Genomic DNA, 12,857 nt, shown 5'->3' on the forward strand with positions numbered 1-12,857 from the left:
ACTGAGCCAGTGAACGGGATGCTATTTAGCCTGTGAGCCCACAGGACTGGCTAACCAGAGACTTTGCCTGCAGGACTCTTTACTCTGTTTTTGCCTAAACTAAAGGCTGTTTGTATTCCTTTTGCTTTTGCCTGGTTTATGAAGTAATAAACTGACATGGAAATTTAAAGGAACATGCTTCCTATTAGCCTCCCATCGCACCCAAGTGAATAAAAAACCACACCTCCATTAGGATATGTTTATACTGCATCTTTTTCCACCATTTTTCGTGTAGATAACATTGCAAACAAACTCTTAAAATGCTCAAAATAAGCCTATTCCTTTCAATGTAAAAAACACTTGCTGTTCATGTGTTCAGGCTTTTGAGCTGCTTTTAAATGATTCAGGCTTTTAAGAGATGGCATTTAAAAAAGTAACATTCATTCATCAGGTGTTTTCCGCTAGGAAGACACCCAATACTTTACAATTCATGTCAATGGGAAGGCTATAAAAACATCCTGAAGATACCTAGCCATTGTTTTGCATGTTTCTTTTTCTTTTAGTGTTCCCATCACAAGAAATGCTAGCATTTTCTTCATTTCTTTATGGAAATCAAAAAATGCCCAGAAAACACTGGGAAAAAATGACGGAATCCCCCCCCCAGTAATGAAATTTTAAATGAAAGGGGAGTTACCAATGTGAGACATGTAATGACTAACAGTCTGCTCTCCTGATCTACATGTCTCACACTGGTAACTCCCCCTTTTATGTAAAATAACCTCTGGTGGCAAATTGTCACGAAGATCTGTGTCCAGCCTGTAGGTCTTAACCGATAATTTACATATAAGAAAAAAACGTGGATTTCCCTAGAATAAGACATCAGATCACAGATATCAAGATATCATTTTATTCAGCTTTCTATGACCTGCATGCCCATATAGATGGAGGGTTGATCCTACTGACAGATTCCCTTTAAGGTCCTAAAGTTTCATAATAAATAGAGCGGTCTTTAAATTTGGCGCCAAAATCGCTCAATGGTCGCGGCCGGCGGCAACCAATCAGCGAATCGTATTAGTGAGGGCTGGGGAGCGGCGCTGCCTGTGCGGGTACTTCCGCTGCGAGCAGCCAGGACATGAGCGACTGCTCGCAGCAGAAGCATCCCGACCGGTGGCGGAGCTCCCCGGTCCTCCCTTCACACTTGCCATCGGGAGATCAGCGGCCCTAGCGGTAGTCGCATGGAGGTCAGCGGAGCCGCCGGTCGCTGTACTTCGGCTGCATCGCCGCTGATCTCTGTGCAGAGCGTTGTTTAAATTTGGCGCCAATATCGCTGATTGGTCGCGGCCGATGGCGGCAGATGACCTCCGTGCGGCAGATGAGCCGCTAACGGCCGCCATCTTTTTCTGAAATCCCGCGTTGCTGATTGGCCGCGGCCGGACCAATCAGTGACGCGGGATTTCCTGGACAGACAGACAGACGGGATAAGACGATTATATATATTAGATTTTCTTTCCCCCATCATTACTGTCAGCAGCACATGCCTATTGACATAAGGGGAGAAGGTGCCAACCAATGATAATTTTTAGTTCTGCATAAAAGACGTGATCAGGCAATAAATGAGGGATTTCTCGTTTGGCGGCTGATCGATGGGCACGTATAAATAGGACATGAGGGTAAGGTTCCTATGAATGTTTGGCCAATAATCAACCCATGAAAAAGGGTGAGTCTGAGAATCATTATGTAAGAGGGGAGGTGGAGCACTAGCACTAATCACCACCAGAATAAGACCACAGTCTCAGGAAGCATGGAGAGAACAAATATGCATTCACTGAAATGAATAAAAGAAAAAAAAACATGGAGGTTAGAAACAACTTTTCAGTTTGCATTACCTTTACTACACACCTTTAGCCTTGTTAATGATAGCTAAGCTTTTAGTATACGTATAAACCTAAATAAAGTTTACAATGGTCCATGAAAGCTGAACTACAGCTAAATCAGCAGATATAAATCCATAATACATATAGCTCCAAAGAGCTTATTTAGGGACAAAAAATGTGTCATGTCACTTGTCTGACTCCAATCAAAGGTTAAGATGGAAAAACGTGCACATATGCAAGTAATTACCAGACTGCCAACTAAAGTTTTATGTTATATATTTTTTGTCATGGGCGGGACATTTATTAAAAGAATCACTTATATATTCAATTTCCTTAATTACAGTGCTGCCGCTCTGGTGGTGACTGCAAGTGCTGCAATGATGACGTCTCATCTATCAATCACATGACCACTGCGGCCAATCACTGGCCTCAGTAGCAATGTGTGCATGTATGGTATGTGACTGCAACAGCAAGTGATTGGCTGCAGTAGTCACGAGAATGATAGTTCTACATAGTGTGATAGCTGAAGAACCAGCGTGAATCAGCAGAGCATTCAAACAATGGGATACATATTGATTATTCCGTTATGTTAACAATTTTCCAGCTTTTTTTGTTTGTTTTTAAATCTTGGACAACCGCTATATGGAAAGTCTTTTAGAGGGTGCTTGTAACCTCAAAATTACTGCTTTTACTATGTTTGTAAATATCTATGGTAAGAGGATCTGTTGTGGTGTTATGTACCATTAAATCACAATCATACAACATCTAAATGGCTTAGTAAAATTCACTGCAAGCAATTAATTTACTTAAAGGGGTTGTTCAACTTCTAACAACATTTTCTAAACGGTAGGGAATGTTGTAGCATAATAATATGAGGCTTCGCCAGCTCAAACTCCCATGGATCCAGTACTAGCTCTTCTAGATGTCTTCACTGGGACAGGAAAGGTGACGTCCCGTTCTTCAGTCACTTGACCAATGAGACTTTTAGTTGACTGGAGCATTCAGGTAACTGAAAAGGGACATCATCAGATAATGCTGAGGGTGACATCCTGTTCCAGTCATCTACCTACAATCCACTGCAGCCAATCACCATCCTCAGTGGTCAAGACAACAAATAGCAATGCATGACCACTTCTTGTCTTGGAGCAGAGAAGTATTGCAGCCAGCGCTGGAGGGTATGCCTTATTTTATTATGTTATAATATTCCCAGGAAGACATTCCCATTGTTTTATCCCATTGCAGCTGATATTTTGCGAGGATTACTAATGATTCCGGTGCCTTACTGGTTGTCAGTTTTGGCAGCAGCCACTTAGCAACTAATCACAAATTGTCACTTTCCATAGATAAATAGAAATTCGACAAATTGACACATGGACTTAAATCACATTTTTATAGGTCAATAATCACAAACGAGCCTTCCTAGGAATGCTTGTGACGCGCCCCCTGGGACATATTCCTTTTTGAGGGGAATACCCGGCACCGGATCAGATGGGGGGTTGTAGTCTCCGAGCGGCTGTGACCCGGTCCCGTGCCCAGGGCGTCAAGCTAAGTGTTATGTGGCAGTCTTTACTGATGTTATTAAAGTTCGTTTTGTCGACTACGCCACCCGTTGTGATGCGGTCACTGTGGCCGCCGCTGCTGCAGGGTCCGCTGAGGCTGATGGTGGGTGCGCAGCTTGGTGGGATAACCCCCAACGGGAGGGGTATAGCCTCAGAGGGGACAGGCGCAGAGGATGGGGGTTGTGGTGGTGCGGTGCAGCCGGTAATGATGACAAACTCGGGTTGTGCAGTTAAGGGTCTTTACTTACTGCAGATGTTCCTGGTCACTCTAGCTCCAAGTGACCTCCCGAGCCGTGCTGCGTCCACCAGGTCCTGGATCCAGCCAACCCCCAAACAAGTCCGGAGCGTGGCCCTGAGCTCTCCCTCTGTCCTTTCTTCAGCCGTCCCCACCAGTGATTCACCTAAATCCAGCTCCCTCGGGCCTTCTGTTGGGCAACCTTTGGCCTCAGGTTCCCTGACCCTCCATGTGGTGTGCCTTCAGGGTGAATGTAGTGGGTGACCGTGACAGACACTGCCCACGGTCTCCGGTCTCTGGCTGGGGAATGTCTTTGCCCCCACCAGCTTGGGTTCCGGTACCCTTCTGCTGACTCCTCACCCGGTGTTCTTATTTGGGTTCTTGGGTCCCTTCTTTGTCCCCCTCTGGGTCTTTCTGCACTCCACTCTCTCTCCAGGGCTGTTGTTTCTTTCTCTCAGCTGCTCCTCTGCCAGCTTCCTCTCTGCGTCTGACAGGCTCTCTGCGTCTGACCCTGATCTTTGATGGTGCCCACCTTATATACACCCTCTATGTGTGAGCTCAGGTGACCAGCACCCAATGAGCTCCTATCACTACCCAGACTGCTCCCCCTATCTGCCCCTACACTACATGGGATGTTCCTCCCCCCTCCCACTCCAGCCAGGAACAGGCTCGGTCGCACCTGCACATTTCTAAGTGGGAGTGCCGTCGGCCTGCTCCTCTGGAATGGGATGTATGTAGTGCATGCAGTCTATCTGAGCTCAGTTCCACACTCCTTCCTTACCCGGGAGTGGAATATCACACCTCTGGGTTGAGGTGCAATACCCCTGTAGCAGCCGAATCCTCAGGGTGCTACATTCCCCCCTGGTAAATCACAGCACGTCCTCGGGCTGCAAAGACAAAAAACACCAAAACATACAACATTTTTATAAACATGTAAAACATATTAAATATTATACGAAATACTATATAAATATATATATATACTTTTTCAGGTAAACAACATTCTCGTCGTCTCTTTCTCTCTTCTGTTCCTCTGGTCACCGTGCAACTCGTGACCAGGTAGAGTGCGACAGTCTTTTGTAAAACAGTTTCCCAAATAAAACCGGTAGGGGGCGCTTTAGCAAGCGCAACTATGTACAGGGGAATTTTGGCCGTTCTCAGTCCCCGGCCAGGTAAAGGGAAAGGGATGGCTGCTCACAGTCCTCAGCCTGGTATGGAAAGGGTTACAGGTAACAGTTCGCTGGTCCCAACGGGGACTATTTTAGCAGCAACAACAGTTCCAGTTTCAGTTTCAGTTCCGATTCACTGTGCCCCGACAGGCAACTATATACAGTCTCCTGCTCTGCCGCACTCAACGGCGTCTGCCTCCTGCTCTTATCTTACGGCTGGTGGTTTCTTCAGACCCGTCCGGCCATGTGAGCTGGCTGAACAAGTCCTCCCCCAGGTGTGGCACCCTTGGTATTACGGGCGCGGGCGCGGTGGTGGTGGCGCCCGGGTTGCCCAGGCCTTGCGGCCAGGCCTGGGGCACCTGGAAGGTGAAGGGCACCGTTAGGACGGCGGCGCCCTGGGTTACCTGGCCTTGCGACCAGGCCGGAGGCTCCGCGGAGGTAGATGGCTCTGCTTTGGATGCGGCGCCCGGAAATGCTAGGCCCTGTGACCAGGCCGGAGGCTCCTCTTCCGGCGCCACGCTCCGGGTCACGATGCGTGACGTCATCGGGGTCGCGACGGCGGCTTCCGGTCGGGGCCTAGTCGGTGGCGGTGTCATGGCGGTCTCGGGTACGGCCGGGGGACCTTCGGGCTCTGCGACGGGGAGCTGGGGCAGGTAAGCGGTCTTCCGGTATGGGGTATAGGCATCCCCCTTACCTGCTGCCATGCGTCTCGCTCCCTCTTCTGCGCCGTCTCCGGCCTTGGGTCCTCCCGCGTCATCCGCAGAGGCACTCGATGTCTTCTTCCAAGGGAGCGGGCTCCGTGGACGGGTTCCAGCTTGCTGGGCCATCTCCCGGCCCCACTCCGCCAGGATCTCCCTCTGCACTCGGGCCATCCTTCCCGCGAGGCCCTCCAGGGCACTCCGCGCGCACTCCCGGTCTCGGGGGAGCTGCGCTAGGATCTCCGCTAAGCCTAGCGGGGTTGTTGACTCCAGCAGGCTCCTGACCATCGGGTCGGTGCTGCTCTGCTCTGCTTCCGGCAGGCTCCTGGCCAGCGGGCCGGTGCTGCTCTGCTCTCCTCCTTCTTCCTTCTGCAGGCTCCTGGCCAGCGGGCCGGTGCTGCTCTGCTGCCGCTCCATTCCCGGGTCTACTCTTCCTCTTCTCGACTCCGGGTGCTCTCGCTCTCGACACCTTGTCTCCGGGTGCGCTCGTTCTACACTGCTCCAGGCGACACCCATCTTCTCTCCTTTCTTTCGTCTCCTCCCACTTCGAGGGCGGTCCCGGGGCAACTCGGTGACTGTCAGCTCCAGGGGGAGTTCTTTCACGCTGACAGACACCTCCAGCATCACAGTCTCTGTTGGTGGGGGCGGTTTCCACTTTTGGCGCCATTTTCTGTCCCGGCCCACGATGGGAGGTTGCCTCTTGCTCTCCTTTGGCACGCCCATAATGGCGTCCGCTGCTCTTCCAAGGCGGGAAATCTGCGGTTTTGGCGGGAATCGCTTCCCAGTGGCGGGAAACTCTGCAGATGGCGGGAACAAGCTGGAAATGGCGGACAATCGGCGGGAAACGACTGGTGATGGAGTCCGATGGCGTGGACCCTCCGGAACCGGCGGGAGACTTCTTTCTGAGGTATACTTGCACTTTTCTTCAGGCACGCAGTACCCGGGTGTTGCGGGCACGTAATCCTGCCGACTACGCCAAAGTTGACGCGCCCCCTGGGACATATTCCTTTTTGAGGGGAATACCCGGCACCGGATCAGATGGGGGGTTGTAGTCTCCGAGCGGCTGTGACCCGGTCCCGTGCCCAGGGCGTCAAGCTAAGTGTTATGTGGCAGTCTTTACTGATGTTATTAAAGTTCGTTTTGTCGACTACGCCACCCGTTGTGATGCGGTCACTGTGGCCGCCGCTGCTGCAGGGTCCGCTGAGGCTGATGGTGGGTGCGCAGCTTGGTGGGATAACCCCCAACGGGAGGGGTATAGCCTCAGAGGGGACAGGCGCAGAGGATGGGGGTTGTGGTGGTGCGGTGCAGCCGGTAATGATGACAAACTCGGGTTGTGCAGTTAAGGGTCTTTACTTACTGCAGATGTTCCTGGTCACTCTAGCTCCAAGTGACCTCCCGAGCCGTGCTGCGTCCACCAGGTCCTGGATCCAGCCAACCCCCAAACAAGTCCGGAGCGTGGCCCTGAGCTCTCCCTCTGTCCTTTCTTCAGCCGTCCCCACCAGTGATTCACCTAAATCCAGCTCCCTCGGGCCTTCTGTTGGGCAACCTTTGGCCTCAGGTTCCCTGACCCTCCATGTGGTGTGCCTTCAGGGTGAATGTAGTGGGTGACCGTGACAGACACTGCCCACGGTCTCCGGTCTCTGGCTGGGGAATGTCTTTGCCCCCACCAGCTTGGGTTCCGGTACCCTTCTGCTGACTCCTCACCCGGTGTTCTTATTTGGGTTCTTGGGTCCCTTCTTTGTCCCCCTCTGGGTCTTTCTGCACTCCACTCTCTCTCCAGGGCTGTTGTTTCTTTCTCTCAGCTGCTCCTCTGCCAGCTTCCTCTCTGCGTCTGACAGGCTCTCTGCGTCTGACCCTGATCTTTGATGGTGCCCACCTTATATACACCCTCTATGTGTGAGCTCAGGTGACCAGCACCCAATGAGCTCCTATCACTACCCAGACTGCTCCCCCTATCTGCCCCTACACTACATGGGATGTTCCTCCCCCCTCCCACTCCAGCCAGGAACAGGCTCGGTCGCACCTGCACATTTCTAAGTGGGAGTGCCGTCGGCCTGCTCCTCTGGAATGGGATGTATGTAGTGCATGCAGTCTATCTGAGCTCAGTTCCACACTCCTTCCTTACCCGGGAGTGGAATATCACACCTCTGGGTTGAGGTGCAATACCCCTGTAGCAGCCGAATCCTCAGGGTGCTACACTTGTTTCCCCAATTATGGTCCAGGCCAGGTAGTCACCAGATAAACAAACAAAATGCTTGTTCTTCGGGGGAGATAATTTTTAAGCAAGTTTAAAAATTATCACTCTCGGCAGCACATTATCCTGTATAAACAGGACATGTGCTGCCAGTAACATTATGTTTTATGAACACAGATTAAATGTATTAAGGATCATTCTGTGTGCACAGAAGTGTGGTCAGCCGACCTAATCGGACCATTAAATAACCGCTGATCGGCTTCTATGTAGTGATCACCCAGTTTCAATGGGCCCTTAGGCTAATGCATGATCCTAGTAAAAGGGAAGATTCAGTGCAGTTTCTATGTCCCATAAAAACATTTATTGGGGAAAAATCCAGTAAATCCAAGTTTGTTCCTTAATTTTAAAGCACATTAAATGACAGCCAATTTCTAGCTAAGCACACTCCAAGGTGTTTGAGTTCTTGGGATGTAGGAAGCATTATTGACTTTATCAATGTTATAAGGTTCCAACAATGGAATTCAGACCGGATCTGGGGCAAGTGTCAATGCATTTGTTCAATGGACCACTTGTTTTCTTTTAGTTTTAGGCCAGTGCACGAGAATACCACTTTCAAGCAACTTCACAATTACATGAAATGGGCACTTGGTTATGGTGATGTGGCAATGTGTCTCTGCTGCATTAGCATTTGGTTCACTGATTAACACTACATCATCGCCTATTGTGCTGACACAAGTGCACACCTTTGCAATGTCCTGTATAGATCATCCTGTGTGGAATTTAGAGGCACCTTAAAGTGTCTAGCCTGATAAGATGTTATGGGCATGTTAAGGCTGGACTAAAGAAGATTAAAGGATAATATGTCAATAGTGTTTACAATTGTAAAGGAAATAGTAGCGTTAAAAGTAGTATTTTGGAAAAAACATCCCTCTGTTGTCTTGCTGTTGTCACTTTTTCCGCTGTGAAGAGGGCACTGATCTGTAACATGATTGAAGTTCGTTGAAAGGATTTCATCAGATTTTCCTAATTTGAGGCTTCAGACAAAAAGTTGGTTTTAAGAGTTTATGATCAAGCAGAGATAAGATAATTTATGGTAGGTCAGTGTTTAGGCAGGGAGGGAGTCACTGTCATTAAAAGAGTTTCCAGTCATGTTTAGACAGATGTTATAGGGTGTAGGATATACAACATTTGCAAAATGACACCTTGTTGTTTCCCAATCCCTTTGATCAGGCTAGCTGCTAAAATCATACAATTACTGTTGTGTAAGCTAAACGGTCTGTGTGTATTTAAATGTTAATTTCCCTCTAAATCATAAATCTATATATCGTACAATAATTCATAAGGGGTCTTCTGCTATATCCACATTGTTTGCATATGTGCAATTAAAGAGTTTTGTGTTAATAAAAGGGGTTATTTAACTACAGTGTCTTGTTTCTGTTCTGTTATATCCTGTATGATGATATAGCAGTGCTGAATTTGTCATTTAAATGTTTCACTACAGTGGCTTGCAAAAGTATTCACCCTCCTTGGCATTTTTCATGTTTTGCTACCTCACAACCTGGAATTTCACATTTTTTTTGAGGGTTTGCATCAGTTCATGTAAAGAACGTGCCTACAACTGTGAACATTTGGTTTTCTTATTATTGTGAAGCAAAGAACAAATAGGACAAAATAAATGAAAACTTCAGTGTGCATAACTGTTCACCCCTCCTAAAGTCAGTACTTTGTAGAGCCTCCTGTTGTGGCAATTACAGCTGCAAGTTACTTTGGATAAGTCTGTATGAGCTTTCCACATCTTGCTACTGTTTTTTTTGCCCATTCCTCAATGCAAAACTGCTACAGCTCCTTCAAGTTAAATGGTTTCCTCTGGTGAACAGCAATCGTCAAGTCTGACCACAGATTCTCAATTGGATTAAGGTCTGGGCTTTGACTAGGCCACTTCAAAACATTCACAAGTTCCCCCTTAAACCACTTGAGTGTTGCTTTAGCAGTATGCTTTGGATCATTGTCTTGTTGGAAGGTGAATCTCCATCCCAGTCTCAAATCACTAACAGACTGAAACAGGTTTTGCTCAAGAATATCCCTGTATTTCGCACCATCCATCTTCCCCTTGACTAGGACCATTTTCCCTGTCCCTGCTACCAAAGGACATTCCCACAGCATGATGCTGCCACTGCCATGTTTCTGTGGGGATGGTGTTCTTGCTGTGTTGGTTTGGCTTCAGACATAGTGTTTACCTTCAATTTTGGTCTCATCTGACGACAGCACTTTCCTCCAAACATTTGGGGAGTCTCCCACATGTCTTTTGGCAAACTCAAAACGAGCCTTACAATTTTTATGCGTAAGTAAAGGCTTTTTTCTGCCCACTCTTCCATAAAGGTCACCTCTATGGAGTGTACGGCTTATTGTGGTCGTATGAGCAGATACTACAGTCTCTGCTTGGGAACCCTGCAGCTCCTTCAGGGTTACCTTTGGTCTCTGTGCTGCCTCTCTGACTAATACCCCGCTTGCCCTGGCTGAGAGTTTTGGTGGGCGGCCCTCTCTTGGCAGGTTTGTAGTGGTACCATGTTCTTCCCATTTGACGGTGCTCCGGGGGATCGTCGGAGACTGGGATATTTTTTAAACCCAACCCTGACTTATACTTCTCAACAACTTTGTCCCTGACTTGCCTGGAGCTCTCCCTGGTCTTCATGGTGTTGGTTGGTTAGTGGTGCCTCTTGCTTAATTGTATGAGTTGCAGCGTCTGTGGCCTTTCAGAAAAGGTGTGAATACACTGACAGACCATGTGACACTTAGATTGCACACAGGTGGACTTCCTTTCACTAAGAATGTGACTTATGAAGGTAATTGCATGCACCAGAAATTTTTAGGGGCTTCATAGCAAAAGGGGTGAATACATATACACATGTCGATTTTTAGTTATTATAGGGGTTGCCCAAGTTTAGAAAAATCACCATGTCTGATCATAGGCTACATCTGGTATTGCAATTCAGCTCCATTCACTTGAATGAGAATGAGTTGCAAGATTAAACACATGGCGGCTCTTTCTGGAAAACAAAGTGATATTTTTTTTCATACTTGATATTACCTTAAATGGGAATTGTACTTTCAACAAACTTATATTACAAGTAAATATAAGAAACTTTATATATCAGAGACAATTGCTTCTTTCTCCACTTATCAGCCATTCCCCCCCCCCGATTCCTGTTGAACATAAAGGGTATATACCAAGATTAGAAGTTACCTCCTATCAATATAATAGGGGATAACTTTCCAATCGCTGGGGGGTCTGACTGCTGCGACCTCCACTGATCAAGAGAACTGGGCTTACCCCAACAAAAGTCAAGCATACACTCCTTTGCTCCATTTATTCTCAATGGGGCTGCCGGAGATAGTGAGCACTGCCGTAGTAAAATGGTGTTCAGAGATGAACACATGCCTTAACGTCTTCTAAAGCACTGGATATGTCCTTCAATGCAATAAAGAAATGTTGTCGATACTGGAAACGGTGCATGACATATTGAAATTGAATATTTTAGCCATGTCTAGTTCTATAGCTGCAGTGATTGTAGTATAGGTGAACCAACCAGCAAAAGGATCAATCATGAGTTGTACTTTTGACTAGATCTGCTACAGAGAAGTAGATAAGTGTAATAAGATATGACATAGATACATAGATGTGACTGTGAAACAGATCGATAGCCAATTTCACATAAAGCAGTTAGGTGACAGATTCTTCCATAGATTATGGTGAACTGCAACCCATATTCTTGCCTTTACTTCTGCCCATTCATAAATGGGAAGAGACGTGACAGCTAATAATAAACCTGTGGCAGTTTTATTGCAGTGTACTCCTGCTTTAACCACAAGTTTATCGGCAAGTAATAAAAAGACATTTTCTCTTCTTCATGTTACCCTCTAATCATCATTTCCATAAATTTACTATTGTTTTATTTTCAGTAGAAAACATAATAAAACCAAAGCCATTTATCTTTCGGATATGCCCGTTACAGTTTGGACTATGTAATGGTGTGATGTGGCAGTCACTTTGTCAAGGTTAGGGTCTCATGTCATTTTAAAGTGACTTTCGGGAAAAAAAAAAAACTATTAAAGCGTCAAGAAGAAAATAAAGTGTGCTACATTATGTGCTCATCTTATGGTAATAATAAAAGGTACAAACAGTGAGCCCTAAGAGCTGACAATCTGTATCGAGATAGACCCTAGATGAGTAATAAGAGCAGTCACAGATGGATTTTCATTCTTTTATAGTCAGATTATGCCCCTGCTATTTTAGTAAAATTTAGTACATTTGTTACTATGTGATAATTGCATAGATATTAAAGAGCATAGAAGCCATACCTCTCTTCCAATGTGGCAAGATGGCAAAGGTTTTGTGCCAGTTAAACATTGTCCCCCTCTGACAAGCGGATAGTCGCAGCTTGCGGAGTGCACTTGTGTCTCTCTCCAGAAAGTAGTGACTTGGATCTAGTGCTGTGGAATCCTCTTTGCTTAATTTAAGGCTATAAAGTAATCGGCTTCTCGTTCCGTCTCCATGATAGTCAGCATTGCTCAGGTCCCTGATTGTAATGTGCACAGCCAGTTATCTAAGGAGAAGCAGCTCTCCAGCTGGAGAGGGAACTGGAGACTGGATTCTTGTCTCTGCCACAGAGGAAACTGAGCTAAAAGCTCAATCAGTGCTGGCTCTTTCAGAGGCTGCTCTGAACTGTAGGTGGCTCCCAGCCAGGAGTGACTGAAAAAAAAGGGAGCAGCCCTTAGGAATGTATCTCCCTTGGTTGATAAGCCAAGGTGACTGGATGGGATGAAACTACCTCTGTTAGGGGAGCACCCCTGAAAATGCCTGAGATCTTACACAATCCCAGTGCATCCAGTATAATACAATAACACTATGAAGTGAAGTAACGGGAGCAATGAAATGTAAAACCTCCGCAAACAAAGAGCTCATGAGTAAAGTTTGTTTGTTTGACTATTTTAGAGGGAAGCGGCATCAGTTTATGATTGTGCATTACATGATTTTATCGCAGTGCTACTGATTTTCTCAGTTTTGTTATTTTGCTGAAATTGATTTAGCAAATAAAATAACAATTAACCCCTTTACCCCCGAAGGCTGTTTGCACATTAATGACTGAGC

The 12,857-nt window shown here is 46.9% G+C and overlaps 1 protein-coding gene across 1 annotated transcript in view; it reads right to left on the minus strand.

Annotated features, from left to right (window-relative positions):
- The window catches only part of LOC141273586 (uncharacterized), an 88,831-nt gene extending 76,360 nt beyond the window's left edge, over positions 1 to 12,471 (minus strand). The window contains exon 1 of the mRNA XM_073685626.1: positions 12,068 to 12,471. Coding sequence (XP_073541727.1) covers positions 12,068 to 12,116 — 49 coding nt within the window. The 5' untranslated portion in view covers positions 12,117 to 12,471. The remainder of the gene's footprint in view (positions 1 to 12,067) is intronic.
- Between the last annotated feature and the right edge of the window lie 386 nt (positions 12,472 to 12,857).

Source organism: Phyllobates terribilis, unplaced genomic scaffold, assembly GCF_046119375.1.
Source record: "Phyllobates terribilis strain yellow unplaced genomic scaffold, ASM4611937v1 Scaffold_5__5_contigs__length_657084704, whole genome shotgun sequence".
Classification (NCBI taxonomy): Eukaryota; Metazoa; Chordata; class Amphibia; order Anura; family Dendrobatidae; genus Phyllobates; species Phyllobates terribilis.